Below are 25,482 nucleotides of genomic sequence, written 5' to 3'. Positions count from 1 at the left end.
TTCTGAGTAGAACAAATAAGCTGTTGCACAGTTTAAATATGAACGGTGTCAATTAAACTAGTGGTAAGCACGATGGATTCCAATGAACTGCTCACCAAAAAGCAAGGATTTGTTTCATTTTTGCTAGACAGCAGCGTAGGGTAAACTAAAAATCTTTGTAACCCACAAACAATTAGGAAGTGTCCAAGCTAGCCTTTACAAATATGTTTACTTGGAATTGTTTGGCCATAACTTAACTCAGAGGTTAAAAAAAAACCAACAACCTCAGTGGCTTAACTCTGGAACCTGATGGCCTGAGGAAGCCCCACCCCAGCAAGAGACTCTGGTGGGGCTGGAGAAAGGAGAGGCCAGGCCCTTGTTACCACTCCATCAAGTCCTCTGTCGAGTCATGTGGGGGCTGAGTTCTCCCTCTGATCTGTTAGTGTGATGGTCTGGAGCAGAGATGGACCTGTGCCAGCTGAAACAGGGATGGTTTTAGGTTCTCGTTAAGCTTAGCTTATGGCGTGGGTGGCCTTTATTGCTATCACCCCAAGCCTGGGTAGAGACACTGTGGTTTCTATTTAAGTGTGGGCCTAGGACCCTGTATTGCCTTAATCCGCCTATAAAAGGTGCCTTGGTGTTTGTAATAACAAGCTTCTGCACTGAAGAGAAAACACGTTGCTTGTTAGATCCTGCCTCTGCTGGGTCTTGATCATTAAGCTACACAGTGTGTGACTTGCCAAACTTGTTTGACAGGGATTGAACAGTCCTTATCTAAACCAAAAATTTTGTTTTACATACCTGGCTGTTCTTCATTTCTTCTGTGGACTGTCTGTATTATTCTGAAATTGCTGGCCCAGAGCATCTCTATTTTCCCCTCCCTTCCCCCATGGAAAGATGTTTTAGGGAGAGGGTCTGAGGAAGGGTAGCTACTTGAGATGGTCACAAATTAAGAGGGTGAGAGAGAGGGGCATGGCAAATTCCTGAAAACATAGGCTTGGCCTACACTACAGAGTTAAGTTGATTTTAATGCAGCTTATGTCAACCTAACTCTGTAACTGTCGACACTAAAATGTAGCTACCACTGATGTAACTCACTCACTACACCGACTTAATAAATCCACCTCTACGAGAGGTGTAGCACTTAAGTCAACATAGTTAGGTTGACACAGTGTCAGTGTGGACCCTATGTTGCTTACATCGACTGTTGTTGCCTTTCAGAAACCATCCCACAATGCCCCACACTGGCAGGTACATCGGTGCAAGTGCTCCTGGTGAGGACACGCACCGCCGACACAACGAGCGTAGTGTGGTCGTGTAAAACTGATTCAATTACTGCGGTGGCTGTATGTCAACATAACTTAGGTCAACTTAATTTTGTAGTGCAGATTTGCCCATAGGGAGTGAGCTGCAGTTGATTGCCCAGACCTTGAGATCTGTCCGAAAGCCTTGTCTTTCTATACTTTTTCCAGGCAGGTCTCTGGGCACAGTGCCGCCCGCTTTTTGGGTTTCCATAATCGCGCACTTGAATGCTCACGGGATTTTAGAGCAATTTCTCCTTTTCCTGTAGCCTTGTTTTGCTAACATGATCTTTGAAAAGGTGTGTGCAAGTGAGAATAACTTAAAATCATATAAAAGACTTCAACTCCCTCCCCTCCCTCCCCATCTGAGTACTTATGCTGGAATCTTAGGCCGTGCTTACAAAAGGGAAATCAGTTGGTAAGATAGCAAAAAATAGTTGTAGGAACAATTTAGAACATCCATACTACCCAGCCCGAATTGGTGCCGTTTCTTCCACATTAGGGCTGTGTTGCACTAGCTGGCCTCTCGTGGTTCCTGTATTTGGCAAACTCCTCAGTCCCCCAGCTGAGTGTTTTGTTTCCCCTTGCCAGGTCCCCTTCAGTAATGTCTCCCGACAACCCAGTATCTAGTTTGCCTCCCACTCCGCAGCTCCTCTGCTGATGATCTGCTTGTTGATCCAGGAAAAAAAGACAGCAATCATTGACCCTTCTTCCCTTCCTGCAGTATCAGTAACGCCCCCGTTCTCCTAGCTGCCCTTCTCCTGAGGAAAACTGCATTCCTGAGGACAGCTACCAGAGTGCGGGCATTACTGAGGGCAGGGGACAGCATACATGAGGGGAATAGAGACAGGGGAAGGGGGATGATTGTAGTTGAGAGCAAGAGAGAGCATTGTTTGGGTGAGCAGAAGTTGGTCTCTACATGTGAGCCACACCTGGATGACTGACTGAAGAGCTGCAAAGCAGGAACTAGTGCATTTCAAGGGCCAGGCGGGGGCTCTCAGCTGGCTAACTACTTAATTACCAAGGTAGCTTCAATTTGTTTCTCCCTATCAATAAACTGTCTTTTCTCCCTATCAATAAACTGTCTTTTGTACAGCAGGTGGGAGGCGCATTTGAGTTGAATAAGGGCATAGTAATCGATTACTCTCTCAATGTAGACAAGTCGTTAATGGCGGAAATGAAGGTTAGAACAGAGTTTTGGTAGCACCCTGAAAATATCTTTTAGCAGTTACCAGGCTTGGAAGTTTAGATGATCTAAAACATCCCAAGTTCCTTCAACTGGTCCTAATGCAGAGGAAATTAAGTGTAGGCATGAGAGTATGTTGTGCAGTGGTATGTCAAATCTTTTCATGTTTATGGTGACTGAGTTGGAAGTGATATTAAATGCTATTTCAAACAATCATATGGAAAATGGAAGGGGTAAGCGACGGTTGGGGTGGGGTGGAAAAAGAGTCAATGTAGAGTGCTAGGATTACAGTTAGTTATATTGGCTACAATGTGTAGGCATTCAGTAAAAATCTTGACTTCTGTCATCCTTCTTTATCAAGCAATTGCTCTTTGCAGCCTGCTCTGTGCAATCCACTCTGTGTGAAACTAGCTTTAATCTACAAGCATCTTTATATTTGTGTGCAGTTCTTGAAAGACAACGAAGTTTGAGGCAACAGGAGAGATCTGAAAGTACTTAATGTATTAGTTAGCAAAAGCCAGGGGGAAAGGGCTTGTTCAGTTTCCTTTTTTGCTGCTCAGAACTACCTACAACTGATCTTCAAAAGATGAGATTTTTTTAACTTCCCGCTTTCCCCATGTCTTCTCTTTAGAGAAGACTAGTTGAAAACAAAGATGATTTCTGCCCTTCCAAACTGTAAATAGTCTGTTTTTGTCCTGAGGATTCTAAACCAAAACCAATTACATTCTGTACAAGAGCACTTATTTGCATACATAGACATTATTCAAACTTACCTTTTATGCTTTCTACATAAAGTTACTTTTTTCATGAAATCTTAAATATGTAGTGTTAAGATGTAACATAATGTGAGATGGTATGCTCTAACTAAAACACACGTAAGGTTCCTTTTAAAAGGCATCTCATATTTGTGTCGGATAGTGATTGTTTCCAGCATTGAAGGTCAAATGCATTGTTGATGCAACTGCACTGAATTCATCAGATGTACATAAGGAGTGTATTTGGCCCATTTTCTACCAGAAAATACAGTTTTTTAAAAAAAGAGGCACAAAATGTGAATCGTGTATAACATTAAGATGTTAATAATTCCCATGGCATGTTTGTTAATGAAAAGAACTTCCTTCCTCTTAAGATATGTGAGTTTGTCCGTGCCTAGTTTTCATTTCTCATCTTACCTCTGTCTTTCCAGCAACTCCCATGTTTCAAACTTAGCCTCATCATTTATTTCATCAGGTCTTACTAATGCAGTTTACATAAGGGGTTTCTTGAGAGAAAAGGATGAATTTATGCAGAATAGTTATAGTCCCTTGTGAAACTTAAACTGGGATTTAGGCGTTTTCAAAGTCCTAATGTCCTCATCAGTGTAAATCAGTCTCCACTTTCCGGCATGTCTTCTTTTCTTCTCCCATCCAATCTAGAGATTCTTGCCAAAGCTGTACAACACCAGCTGCTTGAGCTATGCTCTTTATCACAGACACCCCTTGTTTTCCAACTGTGTTTGAGTGCTAAAGATGAATCTGCATTTATAAGGTGCATTAAGGAGAATAAAGGGCAGAAACAATTTAAAAAGAAAAACATTGGCTAACAGTTAAAGTAATGTGGGGGAAATTAATGGGTGTTGTCTCAAATGTTGGACAGTTAAAAGTTGAAAATATTTTTATGTTCTTAAAATCATATTTTTCATGGTGATGTCTAGTGTTTCTGGATGAGATGGGTAGAGGGAGTAGAACTTAGTTTCTTCTGTTTTTGATCACAGTGGGAAAGAGACCACACTCACTTTCACCTGCAGACGTTGTGCAGAGCTGAGAACATGGTGTCAGCATTGGCATACTGTAACCTGATGGTATGTCTTCACTGCAGTGACACACCTGCAGCTGGCCTATGTCAGCTGACTCGGGCTCATGGGGGTCATCCTGCAGGGCTATAAAATTGCCGTGTAGACTTTCAGACTTGGGCTGGTGCCCCAGCTCTGGGCCCCCATGCAGGGGGTGGGGGCTCCCCAGAGTCTGGGTGAGTGTCTACCCTGAAATTTTATACCCCTATAGTTCAAGCCCCATGAGCCAACACAGGCCAGCCACAGGTGTTTTATAGCAGTACAGCCAGACCCTTAGAGTGTAATGCACAGGCTGTGTTGTGGACGTGAGTGTTATTGAATAGTTAAGATGACAGGGACAGCTAACCAATACTATTGTTTGTTGGTTCCCACATAGGTAATCCATATTATCTCTGTTTGTTATACTCTTCTGTCCTAAGACTCTCACCTGTTGAAATATTTAGGGAAAATGAAATCTGTTGTTAGCTAACTTCCATTTAATTAAGGGAGGGGGAAGAAGGAACATCTGTGTGAAAGCAGAAAACTATAGGTATTCAGATCGGTTAATGCATGATTTCCAAAAGTGGTGAAACTTGTTACTGACCTATGCTTAGGGTAGTGGGAAAGAGAGAATGTGCTTTTCATGAGAAAAAGTTTGGAGCCTTGCATTTGACACCTTATGAAGTTAGACTCTGTGGACTTTTTCTCAGACCTCTTCTGGCATACACATGTTTTCAATTGTTTCAGACTTAGTTTGAAGAGGGCTATAACATAAATCAGTGCCAGAAACCAAGGGAAGGCTCTTGACTTTTTCCCCTTTGGCATAACTTTGAGTGGACTAAAAGCTAATATAATGCAAAGGAAGAGGGGGGATGGTAGCAAGATATTTTTAACGAGTGAGAAGGTAGCATGTTTTGAAGCTGTGCACCTCATAACTTGAGACCTGAGACTGTCTTGAAAGATGAAGTAGAAGCCGTGTGATTAATTTCTTGCCAGAACCTGGGAGGAGGGGTTGCAGGCTGCTGTACTTTCATTAATTATGAAAAACATAAGGTTTCTCTTTCCCTCCCAAGAAAAATCACTCCACACGCACACGCAACCAGGATTAGTTAACAAGATTGGCAGGCAGTGGTCATGGGAAAGTTCTGCAGACTGGCTGTCAGGGGTTATGTCCTGTGGAAGTGGCAGAGATGGGGAAGGAAGGATGGAATTAGTCTGTCTGTCTGGTGTCATGGGTTGCTTGGCAAACACTTTTCAAATTCTTGTTTGATGACAAAGCATTATCCTGGAGAAGAAAATTTCTATCTTGCATTTCAGTCCAAGAAAATTAATTAAAACTGATCTATAAGTAATAATCCAGATGTGTATGTAGCCCTGTGTCTAAAGTACACAGGACTTTCTAGTATCAGGATAAAAAGGAAATTTTAGTTGTAGCAAAATTAGGTAAGCAAATTTCAAGATTATAAAATGTTTGTGTAATAACCTCTGCAGTTACATTTTCTGGGGTAAGAACTATAAGGGAATAAAAGAAAAGGAAAGGTTTCAGAGTAACAGCCGTATTAGTCTGTATTCGCAAAAAGAAAAGGAGTACTTGTGGCACCACTGGAAGAAACATTCCCCCATGCTATTGCACAGTTACCCCCATGAAATATGGGGATTTTGTGTCTAAAATGTCTGATGTTTTCTACTACTGGACGTTGCCTACCAGATTAGATGAAACATTAATCTGTTCTGTTCTAGTAGATTGTGATGTAACAGTGGTACTCGTACACCAGGAGAAAAAATAGTCCAATAGAATACTGCTGCTGTGGTATTACTATTAGAAATTAAAATCAAGTTAAAGGCACTTAAAGAAGCTGTGGTGCAACTAGGGAACTTCAGTGTATTTATCAGCATGCTTTCAGTTAATCTCAAACAAGGTGAAGCAGTAGAGCGTAGTTAATTTGGATCAAAAGAATTTTAATTAAGTGCTTAGAAAAACACTAGTGAGGCATGCTGGGTTTTGCCAACACTGGTTCACATGCGTATCTGTATGAGTTGGAAGTCTTTTTTTTGTCGTTGGGTAGGGTTAGGAAGGAGAGAGTTAAAAATCTTGAAATACAGCTATTTTTGGGTCCGTATCACAAAGGATCCTAAAATAGTTGGTTGTCTCAAGAACTGGTGTGCAAGGATCCCTATGCTTAAGATATGTGAAAAGTCCATAGTAAAATTTTGACCCACATATTCAGAGACTGGATTTGAGGTGTTTGATGACTGAAGAACCTGGAGGGAGATGGTGAGCAGTTGCAGAAAAGTGTTGAACTTCTTTTTGTCAGCCAGTTTGTCTTCCTCCCTCTCCCAGTTACAATTCCTCTTCACCTCCACCGAGTCACAGGGCCCCATATTTAATAGTGGTGTCTTTGGCTTCCTGCCACCCCCAACCACCACACACCTGTACACTGTCCTGGGTAACTGCTACTTCAGACCCCTTGGGTGAGGAGGAGGGTGATGAGAGGGCTGGCTGATGAACCCCCTCCCACATCTCCTGCTTTCGCAGAAGTTATTGACTAGAAGGGTTGTCTGAGGTGAGCCAAGAAAGTTCTTCACTTCCCTAAAATACTCCACATTGCAGTGGGAAGGTAAAATCCCTTCCTCTCTTGCTTTAGCTGTCTCTGCACTAAGCCCAGGACCAAAAAATGCACAAAAGACCTACTGTGATGGCTAACATACCTTTATGGGCTTTAGTTGTGAGTGTCTAGTTACTGTTCTAAGACTTGCAGGGCTCCACCTGAACCTGGTTTCAGTGGGAGAAGAGAGTGGATTTCCCTTGCTGTCTTGTGTGGAGTGGTGAGTCTGCTTTTTGTCTTCAGTTTTCTCAAGATACCCTTGAGAGAAAGCTACACCCAGATGCAAGCCTACCTGCTTAACCCATATCATTCACAGCTCTTGGAATCATTCTGCACAGTGAATCTGAGGTGAAGGAGAGATGGGGGTTTGCAGTAAATCTGACTGACAACTGACTGACTGACAAAACTGACAACGTTTCTATAAAGCTAATAAATTTTAATATGGTGCCATTAAAAAAAGAAAAACCAGAAAACATTGCCATATTGTAAATGTCATAGACAAAAATAGATCTTGGCAGAAATCCTAAATAAACCGTGGTGTGTGTTTAAAAAAACTGCAGCACCCATCCTTCCCTTGTTTTCTCTCTTTCCACAGTTGTCAGGTGGCTGCGAGTTGACTGTGGTCATCCATGACTTCACAGCATGCAACAGCAATGAGCTGACAATCCGCCGTGGTCAGACAGTGGAGGTTCTAGAGAGGCCACATGACAAGCCCGACTGGTGTCTAGTACGAACCACAGATCGATCCCCTGCTGCAGAAGGGCTAGTTCCCTGTGGGTCGCTCTGCATTGCCCACTCTAGAAGCAGCATGGAGATGGAAGGTATCTTTAATCACAAAGGTAAGTGAGAATGCGTTTTACGTTCCAGTTGTTGGCCTCATTGCAGCACTTCATATTTTTTAGTAAAAAATGCTGTGCAAGATAATGATTTTTTTTTTTAAGGGTTTCATTCGATGCCTTTGAATTTTTATCTATTCTTGGATAAGACTTTCTGGACGTAGAAGTCTATGGGTAAAACTTGTATTACAAGACTTCTGAGGACCCAGACTGAAGCAGCTCAGCATCTTGTGTGTGAAGTGGAGAAGCAATGGGAGATTTGGAAGCCATGTAGACAAGCTATATCCTATTAAAATAAACTGAGTTGTGTGTTGTGCTGGAGCAAGCCCTGACACTGTGCTAACCTGTGCCTCAGAAATTTAGAAGAAAAAAATTTAAAAGGAGACCAGGGTCTTGCCCTGCATGGAGAGAGAAAATTAAGTTCAGCTGCTAAAAAAAAAAAAAACTATGGTGAAAATTCTTGCCACTCACAATACCAGTTAGCTGTGTAGAATGCTACGTTTTTCTTTCTCAGCATTTTAAAAATTGTACAATGAGTCTTGGGAGATTAGGCTTTTCCCTTTGTCTAGTTGTTCAGCTTTATAAGTAGCCTGTAAGGAGCCTAATCATTAGACTTCAGCCGCAGCTATTTTGGGTCCTGTTTAAATTTTGGGGGGCATAATTGTTTGAAAAAACCTTTATATGTAAGGGCACAATCTAGTTTTCCGAATGAATGATACTCTTTTTAGGAAATCAAGGGCAATATGGGAGGCTGCCTGTAGCTTTTTATTAATTTTATTGAGGCTCTGAAAAAATAAGGTTTTTTTCAGTGTGAATGGGATATTTCACCCTCTAGCAAAGAGAGGGATTATCTTTATTTGGTGTGTTCCTGGATAAGTGGGTGTGGTGTTTAATGTTCCAGTCCTCACAGGATGTTTTTACAGTAATATCAGTCTAGGAATGAATAGCTGTGTCTCTTGACTTCTCGACTGGGGGCAATGGATTTCATTCCCGAATTAGGCTGACACACAAAGCCTGTGCTCAGAAGCAAATAGGTTTATTGGAAAAAGCAGTTTGCCCATTTAAAAAAAGACTTTTGAGCCTCTTCATTTAGAATAGAGAATTAAATGTAAGTTATGAGTCAAAGTGCCTCATCACAAATGCGGTAAATATCTATAGAACTTCTACATTGATCAGATTGTATTATAAGCAGAAGAACTGTTGAGAAATCAATTGGTGGAAAAAATTGTCTGGAATGGTATACTATGCTGTTGGAAAGCACTTTTTATTTTTCCCACTTCATCGATTTTCCAGCCAGCTCCTTGTTCTTCTCTTCTCTTTTCTCTTCTCTTCCTGGTTTCTTCAGCTTGTGCAACAATATAGTTGGCTATAACAGGAAAGCTTTGTGTTACTTACTTGGGTGTGCAGCATGCACAGCAGGAATTCTGTGTATGCAGGGTGATGGAGCAGAGAAAGCTGAAGGTTTTGTCTCTAGGTTGATACTTCAACTTTTTTGTCCTGTGGTATTCTGGGTAAGGAAGCCTAGCAGCCATTTGGATGATTAATTGATAAATATTTTTTGGTTTCACTAAGGCGTTTCTTCCTTTGACTGGGAGTGTGAAATCATAATAACGTGTCACTGTTTGCAAAGGGAGCCTTTGAAGCAAAAGAATTCTTATTAGAAAGGGCAGGCTGGATTAGACAAAAGGAAAATTACAGTATGTGATGTGGGGAATAATGAACCAGTTATAACCAGACTCATGCGGGATTCTGTGTGAGACACACAAAACTACATTTATGTTTTAATAAGTTTTGCATTTGATTTTTCCTTCCTAAGTGTAGTACGTTGAACGTGTCTTGATTTGATTTCAGACCAATTCTCCAATTTATCAAGGTAATTTTGATTTATAATTCTGTCCTCCAAAGTGCTTGCAACCCCTCCCAGCTTGGTGTCATACGCAGATTTTATAAACGTCCTCTTCATTCCATTATCCAGGTCATTAATGAAAATATTGAATAGTACCAGACTCAGGACAGACTTCTGTGGGACCCACCATATAGTGCTCTCAGTAAACCATTGATAACTATTCTTTGAGTACAGTCTTCCAACTAGTTTTGCACCCACATATAGCAATTTCCCTAGTTTGCTTATGTGACTGTCATGTGGGACTGTGTCAAAAGCCTTACTACAATCAAGATATATCACATCTACTTTTACCCACTATCCATTAGACGGGGAACCCTGTAAAAGAAAATAATTAAGTTGGCTTGGCATTATTCATTATTGACAAATCTATGCTGGCTATTCCTTATAGCCCTATTATCCTCTAGGTGCTTATAAATTGATGGTTTAATAATTTGTTACACTATTTTTCCAGGTATCAGAAGTTAGGTCTGTCACTCCCCGGGGTCCTCTTTGTTCTCCTTTTTAAAGATAGGTGTGCTATTTGCCCTCATCCTCAGGGGTCTGACCTGTACTTAAAGATGATTGCTACCAGTTCGAAGTTGGCTACAGCTAGTTGCTTACATGCTCTAGGATGCATTTCATCAGGCCCAGCTGATGTGAATTCGTCTAACTTAAGTCAGTACTCTTTAACTTGTTCTGTCCTTATTCTGACTTGTGCTCCCTCCCACTTAGTTGTTAATATTGTGTTAAGTGTCTAGTCACATACTTTTAGTGAAGACTGAGCAAAATAGGCATTAAACACCTCAGCCTTGTTGTCCATTAATAGCTCTCCTTTCCCACTAAGTAGAAGACCTTCACTTTACTTTGCCTTTTATGTCCCTTGCTAAGTGTGACTGATTTTGTACCTTAACCCTTCTGTTTTTGACCTTGCTTGCTTCTGCTATTCTTTTGTACTACTCCTTAGCAATTTGTCCATGTTTCCACTTTTTGTAGGATTCCTTTTTTGGTTTTCAGGTCACTAAAGAGCTCCTGAGGGAGCCATGTTGCCTCTACTATTCTTCCTGCCTTTCCTTTGTGATGGGACAGTTTGCTGTTGTGACTTAATAGTGTCTCTTTGAGAAACTGCCAGTTCTCCTGAACTCCTTTTGTCCCTTTTTTCTTCCTCCCATGGGACCTTACCCTACCAGTCCTCTGAGTTTGTTGAAGTCTGCTTTTGGAGGTCCATTGTCCTTATTCTGCTGCTCTCTCTCCTGCCTTTTCCTTAAAATCATGACATCTGTCATTTCATGATTACTTTCACCCAGGTTGCCTTCCACCTTCAGACTGGCAACCAGTTCCTCCCTGTTAGTCAGAATCAAGTCTAAATTGACCAACCCTCTGATTGCCTCCTTCACCTTCAAAAACAAGAAATTGTCCCCAATACATTCCAAGAAAGTACTGGATATTTTATATTTTTCCATAGTTACTTTTCCAACAGATGTCAGGGTAGTAATTAGTATTAGTACATTAGTATTTTGACAGGTTTCAGAGTAGCAGCCATGTTAGTCTGTATTCGCAAAAAGAAAAGGAGTACTTGTGGCACCTTAGAGACTAACAAATTTATTTGAGCATAAGCTTTCGTGAGCTACAGCTATTTTGGATACTTCTGCTATTGGTTCTAGAAATGAATCCTCCATTTCTTCCTCCTGCTTGGGTGGTATGTAGTAGACCCCTACCATGACAGTGCCTCCTTTTATTCCCCATTTATCCTTACCCAGAGACTTTTCAACTGGTCTGCCTTCATCTCTTTCTGGACCTCGGAACAACATTCTTCGTGCATAGCCATGAGATTTATTCTCCCTCCCGCCACCCCCCCACCCCCAGTCTATGTGATGCCGGTTAACTAATACTTCAGCTTGTATACAACTCCTAGTTCTTCCTGTTTATACACCATATTCCCTGCATTTATCGACATTTGTGATGTGGAGCAGATTCCCTCACACACACACACACACACACGCACACACTCTCTCTTGTTGCTCCTGTGTGACCCTGTTATCATTTTAATTTCTCCCCAACTTCTAGCCCTTTGTCAAGGTCACCGTTTTTATGTTTACCTGTGGGATTTTGTGACTTGCCTCCTTTGAAGCTAGTTTAACGTCGTCCCCACAACTTTGGTGAGGCTGCCCTGGAGAACTGGATTCTCTCCCTGGCCTTTGCCACAGAATTCCCATGTGATGTTGGACAACTCACTTAAACCAAACTTTTCACAGGTGGTCAGCTGCTCGCTAATTATTTGTTCCTAATTTTCTGGATGCCTGATGTGAGAGCCTAGCCTCTGATTTGCAGAAGTGTTGACAAGTCACAGCTGCAACTGAAGTCAATGGGAACTGTAATTTGAACATATGAAGTGCTTTAAAGTGCTGAATACTCTGAAAAATCAAGTCCTAGGTATTTCAAAGTGGGCACCCGAAATTAAGGGATACTTCAGCCTTACTGTCTCTGTGCCTCAGGTCCCTATCTGAAAAATGAGGCTAATATGAGCCCCAATCCTCACAGGAGTATTGTGAAGTGCACAGATTCTGTAGTAATAAGCAGCATAGAAAAGCCCTTGATATTAATAATTTTTTCTTCAGAGAAAGGTTTAAATAGTTGGTAGTGAATAAGTCATCAGGCCACACACTGAACAAGGATAAAACAAGATATTGAATAGTTGCTCATTCTGGTATTTCCTGACACATTAATGCTCAACTTTAAATCCATACTATTCTTTTAATGTAGTTTTTTCCCCGTGTAATATAATAAAGCTTCTGTGTTGTTTGAGTGAATCAACAGATGTTTATGGTATTAGGTTTCGTATTTTTATTTACTTCAATAGCCAGCCTACCTGGGTTGAGATTTTCTTCAAATGAATCCGCTTCATTTTCTTTTTTCCCCCAGTTGGATCTTTGTAGAAACAAAGGATTACTTTGGTAATCCTCCTCAGTTCCACAGTAACTTTCTTCCTCTTCAAAACCACGACACAGACTGAAGCATGAAACAACTTCATTTTGAATATATTTCTGAAATCCATGAAGACATATTGTTAAAGCTCTTAGATTCCTGCAATCATGGCTTTACAAGAAGCACTGAAAAACCGTCTCAGAAGTTTCCTACTTTACATGATAGTTGGAAAATTATAGGATGTCCGAAAGCTAAAATGGGCTTCAGCAGTTGGACATAGCCAGCCTCTTCTCTTCTAATATAAATAGCTAATTCCTGTGTGTCATTTATTTAAAAAAAAAACTATATATATTCTCAAGGGGATTTCACTGCCATCAAATGTAAAAAAAAAAAAAAAATCATGTTAGTTGTGGTTTAATTCTCAATTAACTATCTAAAATCTGGATTTCTATGGTAACTAGAGAGCTAAAAGGGTTTCATTTCAGGAAAGCCTAGTGCTTGCAGCCAATCTAAACGCCCGTGGTGGTCAGTCTACGTCAAATAAAACACAGCACACTGTCAGATTTTATTCAGCCTATATTAGAAAATGCTAGATGACCAAAACATTGATTTGGGAGTATTCTGCACTGAGGCACAGCTGTTGGCATTATTTTTTTTATAAATAAAGCATATTCATAGTTTATAATATTAAAATGTCTGTAATGCTGAGCAGGAAATGGAACTTACAAGAAAACTTGTTTTTAGGTAACATTTTTATTAAATGTGAGAACAGGGAGCACATGGCAAGTAAAGGAGATTTAACTCATATAGTGGGTGTTTAGTGACTCAAGGCTGGATTGCCACATAATTGATACCTGAAGCTGATCATAAAAGCTGAGCAGTTTCTGCAACTTGTTCACAGTGGAAAAGGCAGATGACATGTCCCATTGGTCTGCGCTCATGCCTCATTAGCTCCTCATTCAATGTAAGGCTGTAGTCCTTAGAAGAGCCATAAACAGGATAAGGCCAAACTACTTGAACAGCTATCTCTCTCCTGCAGCATCACTCCATGACAAAACTTGCCAGATCGGAAGTTGGTCTCTTGTCAGTCATTGCCAGGCTGTGGAACTTCCTGTTGCAGGAGTTTTGGTTTTAACTCTTGCTTTACATCGTACTCTAACTGATTAATCTGTTTGTACAAGGGTTCCCTGAATATAAGGAGCGACATTTTCCAATTCTTCCCCTTTCTTTCCCCAAAGAAAAACTTTCTGTGTTCAGTCCATAGAGTAGTACCACCCAGAATCTCAAAACTCCTGAATTTCACACCTAGACTGGCTTGTGATCTGAACACGTCTAATACTTGGATGGATGGATATAGATTATATCTAATGAAGGTAAAATATGACCAAGGTGTGGGCAAGGGCTTTCACAGTGGTGACAGAAAAAAAGAATGGCTACGTTTGGGGCAAAGACGACAAGACATCATGCAGAGGAAGGGTCCTGACTCTAATTGTGAAAACTGGGGATTCAGGGAGGGGTGTGTAAAGTAATAAAAATGGGAAAGTAAGATGACTTCATCAGTGACACTTTATTTAGGCTGGAAAGGTGGGGAAAGATACAGATAAGGTGGTTAAAGTAACCCAGGCTTCAGAAGACCAAGGCATGGACAAGGGTTTAGAGGTAGAATGAATAAGGAGGAAATAACTTATGTGAAATACACAGGCAGATATGATGGGACATAGCAAAAAATTGTATGTGAGAGAAGGATAGTTACAAATATGAGACACCAAATTTCCAAACCTGGGCAAGAGGTCAAGTGGTGGATTTGTCAAAGTGAGTATGTAGCCAAATTCTAGTGCAGTCTGCCATATCTCTGAGGATTTGTGTTTTTAGTTCTCTTTTCCTGCCACATCCTACATTAGCTATCTTGGATCTTATCAGGTCCCAATAAAACTTCGGAAATTAAATTTCTGATAGTTTTCTCTCTCTAGCAGAGGTGGATTTTTTTTCCAAATCAAATATCAGATTAATTTTTTTACTAGTTTCTGTTTCTCAAATTATATGTATCTCTAATATTTTGAATTTTCTCAGAATTAACAGAATTGATGGCTCCATTAATGAATATATGTTTGGATCATGAAGGATTAGGTTTCACCATTTCAACCCAGGAGACTGGTCAATTCTGTCTGCAGTTCATAAGTTACCCCTGTTCAGGGGTATTAAAATGCGGTTCAAGAGTTGGCTTCTGAAACTTGAATAGCGATAATGAAATCTTCCTACCCTGTGGGAAGTTAAATGAACAAAGCATTACATTTGAGACAGAGCAGCCTGCAGAGGAGAGAACTGCTCAGGCGGGATTTGGTATTCATTCACTTGAACATGCTTTGGGTACTAGGCAGCAGCCATTTTTATTTATTTATTTTAATATTAGCTGGAAGGGAAATCGGGGTATAAAAAGTGTCTGCTTCGGAACAGATGTATTTGCACAGCTGAAGCTTTGGAGATAGAAGGTACAAACCAGCAATTCTGGCTGGCTGCCTAGGATTTCCCTGGGGAATTAGTATTTTGCATGTAATTAGCTTTGCTCATGGCAATTTTCTGTACATTTTTCAGCTAGATTCAGACATCAGATAGGCTGTAGCCATCACGTTTTGTTTGCGAGAAATGTCCTTAGTTTATTGCATTGAAGACAGAAGTCCTAGAATATTAATTACTTTCTGTGGTAGTCTTTCCAGGTGCTGTACTCTGCGTTAATTAAATTTGCTGAGAAGAGAGGCTGTTAAAATTAGTTCACCTTTGTACATACACACTTTCAGCTTCCCTTGCAGTACAGGCTATCTGATCAGTTTTCACTCATACTAAACGGAACCTGCTACAGTATGTCATAACATTTTAAACTAAACAATACTACCACTTTTTAACAGACGAATTTGTGCTCTTGCTAAATAGAGGTGGCTTTGGTTTCAGATAGCCTCTGAAGCATGCTGCTTTGAGCTTTCCAGTATATGATTGAGCTTTTGATTAGGTGATACCTCACTGCTTTGGTACACGATGTCCTCATTTCAGTACTGTTTTCAGTCAAGGTTTATTGGCATGATCAAGAAGTAGTGGTGCACTGACAATAACTGCTGAATTAATGTATTAATGTGAATAATGTCTAGTATGGAAGAAGCAAGCAGGAGGTCGGATTTTCGCTGTGAACTGGACAAAAGGAAGAGACCAACTGCATAAATGAATGAGGCTGGAGAGACCCTTCCTATTCTTAAGGAAACTACCCCTAAAATCTTTAGAAATGTGGTATAAGTGCACACATGCACCCTCTCTCTCGCTCTCTGGCCTTTTTGTAGAGAGCAGTCCCAGCAATTTATTTTTAGAAGTGGTGAAAGCATTATCAATCTGTGTGTAATTCTGATATGATCAAACCTGGAGAACCCAGGTGTCTGAAATAAAACTTAGTCACTCCTGGTAACCTAGGCACTTTAAATCTTCTGGTCTTTGGGCTGTAAATCAGTTTGCAGTATGCTCTTACACAGTAGACTAAATACAGTATAGCAACACTGAAGTCCTTGAATAAAAGACATTATCGAAGTAATGCAACAAATTCAAGATTAACATGTCAGTTCAGCACAACTGCACCTTTATTCCCCAGTTACAGTGTTGTGAGGGCACTCGCTCTAGGCTTCCAGCTCCTGAGCCATCACCTCTTTTCAGCGGAGACCCACCTCACCCTCCCTCCTTACCGGAAGAGTATTTCCTATACTGTGTTCTCCCTAGCAAAGTCAGGCAGCCTAAGCTGGCCTGCTTTACTTTTCTCCCCAGAAGATGTTATATAGTGCAATTGCCACAGTTAAGCTACCACACAGCTTTTTCTAAGCAAGCACATTTATTCTTAAGGTGAAAAGCATTATAGAGAAAACAGTAAAACAATAAAAGAACCTACACACGTCAATAACTTTACCAGAGATCACCCCAACTCGCACAAGGTTTTTTTTCCTGTGGTTATAAATTCATCACAGCTTCAACTCAGAACAAGAATCCTCATTAATGAGTCAGTTATTCTTTTATACAATTTGTCTTTGAACTGTCTTCATATAACAGGTGATCAAAAGATGTTCCCCTGAGGATAAAGCGTCAAAGGCTGAGTCCTTATATAGGAGTTTGCAATCCCCTCCTCCCAAGTACATCCTAAGAATTCCACTTCACACGTATTGTCCAAAACATCATACGTGCCTACACATTGCTCAACCTAGTCTTTCAAAGCTCACAGTACTACCCAGAGATTGCATTAATCCTGTCTTCTTCCTAAAGAAGCTCCATACAATCCCACATTGATACATAAACGTTTGCATTTTTAATACAATGAACTCTTAAAATAGTTACACTTCATTCAGTACAGTGTGTCTAGAATATTGCAGGAAATTGCCATAACTGTTACATAGCCTAGTAACTGTGGATGAATTATAGTTTATTCTTTTTCTGAAGGCCAAAATTTCTCTTCTGTCCAAGATTATTATGGACACCTTATTGGGAGTGCTTCTTATTTAGTATCATGTACTAGTTCAATCCAATGAAGAGCCAAATATGAATCAGGAAGTGGTTTTTTATTTATAAAAAGTCAGCTTTCTGTCTTGCTGCACTGTGAGACCAGTGCCTCTGCCTAAACATTATTTTTAAAAAATCCTAAAATTTTAGTGGAAGCTAGAAATAAATAGGGAATTTAAATAGAGCTAATGGCATGTGAAGAGTAATAAATATACTGAATGGAAAAAAGTACTAGGGAATACAATTAAAGCTAAGTATAACAAATTCAAAAGATACCGATCTCTTCGTGAAGGAGAGCTTTGTGAGATGTCAAATTAAGAAAGTGATGTCTGGGATAAAATTTTGGTGAGGGGAAGGTGGTTAGGAAGTACAATTACTTGTTCTTGTAGAAGTGCTCTCTCAATTTGGCCTTTGGGATTGGTGCTTCCCTTTGCCTGCCGCCTTGTGCTAACCTTTACATTTGGTGGTGTGATGCACCCAGAGCACTAAATGGGAGAGCAAAAAGTGGTTCCCCCTCATATCATTCTTCAAACTTTACAGATGATAATTAAGTCTAAAGCTGACTGCAAAGAATTATAAATGGATCTCACTAAAGTGGGTGTCTTGGCAACAAAATGGCAGAGGAAATTCAGTGTTGGTAAACGCAAAGTAATGCACATTGTAGAACATATCCCAGCTATACATTCAAAATGATGGAGTTTAAATTAGCTGTTATCACGCAATAGAGAGATTTTGAGTCATTGTGGATAGTTCTCTGGAAACGTCTGCTCAATGTTCAGTGGCAGTCAGAAAAGCTAACTGTGTTAGGAGTCATTCAGCTTGGAAAAGAGACAACTAAGATGAGTTATGATAGAGACCTATAAAATCATGAATGGAGAAAGTGAATAGGGAAATATTATTTACTCTTCCATATAAAACAAGAACTAAGGGTCATCTGATGAAATTAATAGGCAGCAGGTTTAAAGCAAACAAAAGGAAGTACATCTTTACACAATGCACAGTCAACCTGTGGAACTCATTGCCATGGGATGTTGTGAAAGCCAAAAGTACAGCCGGGGTTCAAAAAAGTATTACATACATTGATGAAGGATAGGTCTTCACTATTAGCCAAGACAGTCAGGGATGCATCCTCATGCTCTAGGTGCTGCTAAACTTCCAACTGCTGGAAGCTGGGACTGGACAACGGAGCATGGGTCACTTGAAATAGCCCTGTTCCATTTATTCCTTCTGTAGCATCTGGCACTGGCCACGGTCAGAAGACAGGATATTTGGCTAGGTGGACCATTGTTCTGAGTCAGTATGGTGGTGGTGGTTGTTCGTCCTATAGTGAGATGCTAGCCCATGGAAATCCGTCAGCTTAAACGTGCAGAATGAGAGCACTGAGTGGCACCTTTGGCAACTTCCTACCATCAGTAATTCTCTTCCCCTTTCTAGTCCCCCACAGTCTTGGAGGACAGCAGAGAAGCTGCTTGGTGACTCCCTTATGGGCAGAAGGGGAGCCTCATGCCAGCTTCCTCTCTTACCGCAGAGGGGAGACAGAAGTAAGGCCTCACCCCAAGGACAAGGGAATGGACCCCAGTAACACTGAGCACAGAAGAGGTTATGGAGCGAATAAAATAGGGTGGAGCTGTGAATGAAGTAATAGTTTTGAAAGAAAAGTAGAATTGGGAGAAACAAGATGGAATGAGAAAGGGAAGAGGTTGAGGTCCATCTCACAAAGTGGGATATGATGGGTAGAGAGAATAAGGTGGTGATGGAGATGAAGAAAGAAAACACATTACTAATACAGGCAAGGAAATGTGGGGAAATAACAGAAGGAAGAAATTTGACCAACTGGAGTGCAGTATAATTCAGAGTAAATATCGACAGTTCATTAAACAGGAAGAAGAAAACTGTAGAGAATCAGATGAGAGGCGAAATTAGAAAATTAAATCATCCTGGAAGAGAGAGGAGAAAGAAGATCTTGCAATAAACAAGACTGAGAATTAGATAAACCTGGACACAGTAGCAAGAAAGGAAAGTGAAATGAAAACAAGAAAAGGGAGTTGGTAAATTAAATGAATTTTTTTAAATACATATTTTTATGCCAATTTAGGTATGAAAACCTTGGTTGAGTCTTGGTGATGGCCAGTAAAACAGTATGCATCCGATGAAGTGAGCTGTAGCTCACGAAAGCTTATGCTCAAATAAATTGGTTAGTCTCTAAGGTGCCACAAGTACTCCTTTTCTTTTTACTAAAACTCTAGCTCCTCTATTGACTTATTTTTAACCTCCTTCAGTGATTAATTTATTTTAAATGGGCATTAATGACAGCTTGATTGGCCTTTTCCTGTTCTTGAGTCTTATGCTCTGTGGAGAGTCTTGTGCAACCCAGTTTACACCATGTATCCAGGAGAGTGAGACTGTAAACACACTACATTACTGGGTGGGTTAGTGGGAGAGGCCCAGGCCTCTTACGTTTTCTTTATCCACCCCATAAACATGGTGTTAAGTATCAGAGGGATAGCTGTGTTAGTCTGTATCCACAAAAACAATGAGGAGTCCGGTGGCACCTTAAAGACAAATTTATTTGGGCATAAGCTTTTGTGGGTAAAAAATTGCATCTGAAGAAGTGGGCTTTTAACCCATGAAAGCTTATGCCCTAATAAATTTGTTAGTCTTTAAGGTGCCACCGGACACCACGCAAAACATGGTGAGTCTCATACTGTTATGCATAAGTCAGTTTGAAAACAAGGTCATAGTGCTCTCAAAGGCCCTGGCGACAGCCCGAGGTTGGCCCACTCTGATATTGACACGAAGTGCTACTTGGAAGAGGCTGCATTCCGAGGATCTGCACAGTAGCATCTCTTTGTTTCCTCTCTCTGCTTGATCAACGGTGGAAGTTTACAATATTGACACTTGGGGTCAGAGTCTCATTTACACTAACATCTTTACATTGCACAGGCAGTAAAAAAAATTGCCCTGTTTAAAATGGTTGAAGAATTATTCCATTCTTGCCTGTAATTGTGTGAGACAGTGCCACGCAACAGCTTTACCAGGTGGATTTCACACCAAAAGCAAGTGAAAGTAGTTACTATGTGTGTATGTGTATACATAACACAAATAATATTAAATAATTATTAATATAAATAATAATTTTGAAGGGTCAGTGATTTTTTTGTTTGGGTAAAACTCTCTGGTTACCAATTTAAATTACATCATTTTCCCTCTAAAGCATTTAAAGAGGTTGCGTGTAACTCCAGAACATACTTTCACTTTTTAAAACATTTTATGAATGTGAACATGCTTCTCTGTTTCTCTTTTCTCAGTGGCCAGGTGTATTTCCAGTTAAAATGTAACCACCATCATGCCCCACAGTATCACCTTACAAATCTCTTGACTTCTACCAGTGTATTCACAAGTGAAAGTCAATACTCAATCTAGTTGTTTTCTTGAGCACACTGATTCCTTTTGTTTTAAACAGTTTTGATGAAAATCTTTAAAAGAAAAAAAGGTAGCAACTTATTTGTTGCAAAATTTTATTTAAAAAAGCAAAACAGTTCATGGCGAAAGTTTTGGATAACAGACAAAAACAAAAGGAGTACTTGTGGCACCTTGGAGACTAACCAATTTATTTGAGCATAAGCTTTCGTGAGCTACAGCCCACTTCATCGGATGCAACATCGACTAATGGTAAAATTAGTATTCAGCACTTCATTAGGAGCGCAAAATATTCCTCACTGTGAACAACTGCTTTTTTTGGCGCTCTCCCATGGAGAAAGGAGACTGTTTCCTTCCCCCTTGTTAAGTAATCTCTGTATGAGGAATAGCATTGCTTGCAGTCATCCAAGAGAGTTTCAGTGTTTGAATTATCTGATGCTGGTTTTGTTGTGGTTTTGCTGACAGTGACTGGAATCCTTCAAGCTGAATTGGCATTCTGCAGTGGTGACTGAGCTTAGGAGTCAGAGTTTTCCCAAATCTTATCCAGATAAATGCAAGACAGGGACATTGAAGCATTCAGTATTTCTCTGACCGCCTTTAAAATCTAAATTAGTCAGAAAATAAATTATTAATATGATGAAGATGGTGTTGAGAGAAAGTTTGCGAAGGTCTGTGCTTTCGTGATTATGCCTGTATAATGGCAGACATTTGCCACACCTCTGGCATACCTTATATGATCATAGTGATGGAAGAGACTGAGTTAGTCATCAAGTCCATGACCTGGATGAGATTAATTGTTCTCAAGCTTTAATATTTCTGGTTAGAGTCTTAGTAGCTGAGTGACTTGGTGGCAGTTCTTCACAGTTTAGTTATTGGAAAATTCTCATTTCATAGGACAAATAGAAGTTTAAAGGAAACTTATGAATTGTCTGGCTAGGAGCGGTTTTTGAGAACCAAACAAAAAAATTCCCTTCCATCAGTTTTCAGTTTAACATGGTTTCCCATTTTGAGCCAATTTTAAAAAAAGAGAGAGGGGCGATGATGCATGTTTGACTTTTTGTGGAAATAGTCCTAGTATGTTGAAAGATGGAAATGTTAATGGACACCCCAAAGAGGCGATGTTCACACCATTACCCCCAAAATGCAGCTTCTGATTTTACCCAACAAAAGGTGCTTTTCAGCTGGCAGTCCCGCTAGGAAGGAACAGGAAATAATGTGCTGAATACATTTCGAAAGAAGCAGTGTTCTAATCATTCCGCTCTTGCGGTCTGCATAGTGTTATCTGTGGGGTAGAAGAGCAGAGAGGAGTTCTGTGAACAGGGCTATCTTTGTGTATGGAACATTAGAAACCAGATCCTAGTGGGTGCAGCTGTGCTGGAAGTACTGAAACTGTAGACACATTCTACAAAGAGGAAAAGCAAAAATTAGACTCCTTTCACAATTTCTATTTTAATGTAATGTTAAAGTTACCCTCAAAGTCTCCACCTTAAATTTATTTATTGAAGTACTCTTGGTTTCCTCGTTAGGTTGTGGTATTTTGGGGAGGATGTAGAGAGGAGAGTCTGAATTAGCAGTGCTGGCAACAAAGAATGAATTATGTGGGTTCATAAGCAAGCACTGTTTGTTTCTTTAATGTGAAATGCATATTGTAAATACAATTCCGACTAGTCTGTGTAACATTAGATTTTATCCAAGAGTTTAATAGTTACAGCTTTATATTTCTGAACTTTAGCTTTTAGGCCTGGGTGGTCTTCTGTCCAGGACGATATTGCGCAATTCTAAATATTTATCCTCTCCCTCATGCCAAAACATGGATCAGAATTCTGAAGGTTAAACACTGAAATAAGGAAAGTATTTGCCTTTATAAGATAGCTTTAAAAAAAAATCTTCAAAACATGGCATTTAGATGCCTGAAAAACTAAATAATTCACCCTTAGTGTAACTTAAAATAAATACCTAGTTTCTAGCAGGTAAAAATGAACTAGCACATTTGCATTTCAGATTAATGGGAATCCTATTAATAATTTGTAGTGATAACTTCTAAATGTATGAAGTACTCTGTGAATTGAATGTATGAGACACGTGGGAAAGTTCCATAAATGCAGACTGTTCATCTGGTGTTGCTTGAATGTTTCATTGACTTTGGAAGAGGTTTTTTTTAAACAGTCCTAAAGAGTCTCATCAATTATTCAGTATACAGAAATAAAGGGAGAAGGATGGATGTTCAGTAAAAACATTTTTGAAGTTGTGGTACAACTTAAATAGGTTTCAGAGTTGCAGCCGTGTTAGTCTGTATTCGCCAAAAGAACAGGAGGACTTGTGGCACCTCAGAGACTAACCAGTTTATTCGAGCATAAGCTTTCATGAGCTACAGCTCACTTCGTCGGATGCATTCAGTGGAAAATACAGTGGGGAGATTTATATACACAGAGAACATGAAACAATGGGTGTTACCATACACACTGTAACCAGAGTGATCACTTAAGGTGAGCTATTACCAGCAGGAGAGCCAGGGGGAGGGCAGACCTTTTGTAGTGATAATCCAGGTGGGCCATTTCCAGCAGTTGACAAGAACGTCTGAGGAACGGTGGTGGTGGGGGGTGGGGGCGGGTAATAGCTCACCTTAAGTGATCACTCTGGTTACAGTGTGTATGGTAACACCCATTGTTTCATGTTCATGTTCTCTATGTATATAAATCTCCCCACTGTATTTTCCACTGAATGCATCCGATGAGGTGAGCTGTAGCTCACAAAAGCTTATGCTCAACTTAAATAGGTTATTCTAAAAATGTCATTAAAGATCTTTCAGAATTCTGATTAACCCCTATGCCTTGGCTTTTGAGCAGTTGATGCACATTGTAATGTGTTTTACATGGGTTATGCTGGAGTGAAATTTGTTAATGTGTTTTGCAGATTGGGGTGATGTTTTTGTTAAACTAGAAGTATGAGAATATGAAACAAAATCAATTCAACTCCTACTATTGTCTTTTACTTCAGGGTGGCTTTTTTAAAAAGGCTGAATACTTTCATCCTTATTCACAATAAACAGTACATTGCTCCATGCCAGTCCCATTATGGTAAACAGAACTATTCACTTAGTAAGGTACTGAGGTGTCAAAATCTGGCCCCAAGTGGCTTTGCTGATGAAGGGATACTTACAAGGGATTAAACCCACATTTGATTTAAATCTCTCTGCAAAATTGATGTAAATATTTCTCTCTCACACATACTCACTCACTCACTCTACATTAAGAACATTATTAAGATTGCAAAGTTTTGGTAATCAGAAGTTAGGAAATGCCAACATTAAAATTACCTGTGCAGTTCAGTATTTTGCTTTCTCCTGATTGTTCGTTGTGTAGCCCCAGACCTTTTGTACTCCATACTATTCAAACCGTGCTCTTAAGACAGAGTTATTAATTTTCCGTTTCTGTGGAACTCATCACTGTATTATCAGAGCGCTTCACAAACATTAATGACATACTTGTTTCCACAACACCTCGGTGAGATGGGGGAGTAATATTATTGACCCCCTTCTATCCTGTCCCTTCCAACCGGTCCCTGTCCCCTCCAACCGGTCCCTGTCCCCATCCTCTCTCTTTCACAGTTCCTCATCCCAGTCCCGTTTTCTTGACCTACCCAGTCCCAGTCTCCATGCTCAGCCAGTCTCGGTTCCCCAACCTTCCCAGGTCATCAAGCAATCTGTGTCTTCCCTTCCCACCCACTCTTGGTCTTCAGTCAACCCCATCCACACTGGCTCACAGTCCAGTTCCTTCCAAGTTTCAGTGTTCCCCTGGCTCCTTGTCCCAAACTCTTTGCCAGCTAAGACCCAGTACTCCCGACACACACCCTGGCTCCTCACGAGATCTGTGCCCCAGCCTCACTCCCAATGAAAATATATAAAATAATCAATATAAAAAACAAATAAAACATGAAATAAAAGTAATGGTGCTCATTTGGTCATTTAGGAGTTGAGGAGAATTAGGTTTTTTTAACTTCTCTGAATTTTTTTAAAGCTAAATTAAGATAAAAATGACTTTAAATTCTGGCCAACAAATGTTCATATAATTGTGCTGCTATGTTTTAAGTCGTGGATAACATCTTGTTGGCTAAATCTACGATAGGAAAATTATTCTTACAGTAGACGTAAAAGAATGTTCCATCCCAGAAAGGATGTTACAAGCAGCTATATGACTCTCTCTGTATTTCCTAATTGAACATAATTTATAAATTGTTGCCCTTTTTCAGTATCTGTATTGGGGTCCTTTAGAGCTAGATTCTGCTGACAACTATAGTCTCATGAAATCACTGAGACTGGATGGGACAAGTTATGGTCCACTGTGTATGATTGTAGAACATTTGTTTTTTTCGTAATGCCATTTTAAGCCTTGGGGACATAAACAGTCTATTCTTGTTTCCTTGCTCCCTTCCTCTTACTCATATTGATTTGCTTCATATCTTTTGGCTTGTGCTTCACAGGCTCATTTTATCTTTTCAATTTACTGCTCAGACTTTCATTTTGAGAATGGACCAAAGCAAAAAACTAAAAAAAAAAAAAAAAAAGTGTTGCAATGGGAAACTGCAAATGATGTGGTTTGTACAGATTTCTAAGTGGCTTTGTGTGAATGCACTGTTGCCAATAAAAAGTAAAGCTGTTTCCAATTAAAGTTGCATACTGCATGTGACAGCTCTGGACATAAGAATTTTGAAGCATGTCTGCACCAAAAATTCACTTCCAGCTTGAGGCTACATTATTTCATAGCAGTGCTAATAAACCCATCAACTTGCTCCCCAAATCTCACTTGAGTATTCCTGTATGTACATTACAAAAAAGAATAGTTGAGGGCTTTCTTCTAGTCTCCAAAGAATCTTTCCTTTAGTGTGTATGAAGTTTGTGTTTTTTTGGAAACTGTTGGGGGAGGAGATGTAGGAATAAGTTGTTAACCTTTTCCTTGCTAATATCTTAGGAAATATAGAATAAATAGCAGACCTATAACAGTTAATACATAATACAGT

General features: G+C 40.0%; 1 protein-coding gene across 3 annotated transcripts in view; it reads left to right on the top strand.

Annotated features, from left to right (window-relative positions):
- The window catches only part of TRIO (trio Rho guanine nucleotide exchange factor), a 401,689-nt gene that overhangs the window by 298,649 nt on the left and 77,558 nt on the right, over window positions 1–25,482 (top strand). For all 3 annotated transcript variants that reach the window (XM_084621487.1, XM_084621488.1, XM_084621489.1), the window contains exon 34: window positions 7,478–7,721. In XM_084621487.1, the coding sequence (XP_084477613.1) occupies window positions 7,478–7,721 (244 nt within the window). The remainder of the gene's footprint in view (window positions 1–7,477; window positions 7,722–25,482) is intronic.

This window comes from Lepidochelys olivacea, assembly GCF_965140295.1.
Source record: "Lepidochelys olivacea isolate rLepOli2 genome assembly, chromosome: 2".
In the NCBI taxonomy this organism is placed as follows: domain Eukaryota; kingdom Metazoa; phylum Chordata; order Testudines; family Cheloniidae; genus Lepidochelys; species Lepidochelys olivacea.
Note: the sequence above shows the minus strand (reverse complement) of the source record. Positions and strands in the feature narration are given on the sequence as shown.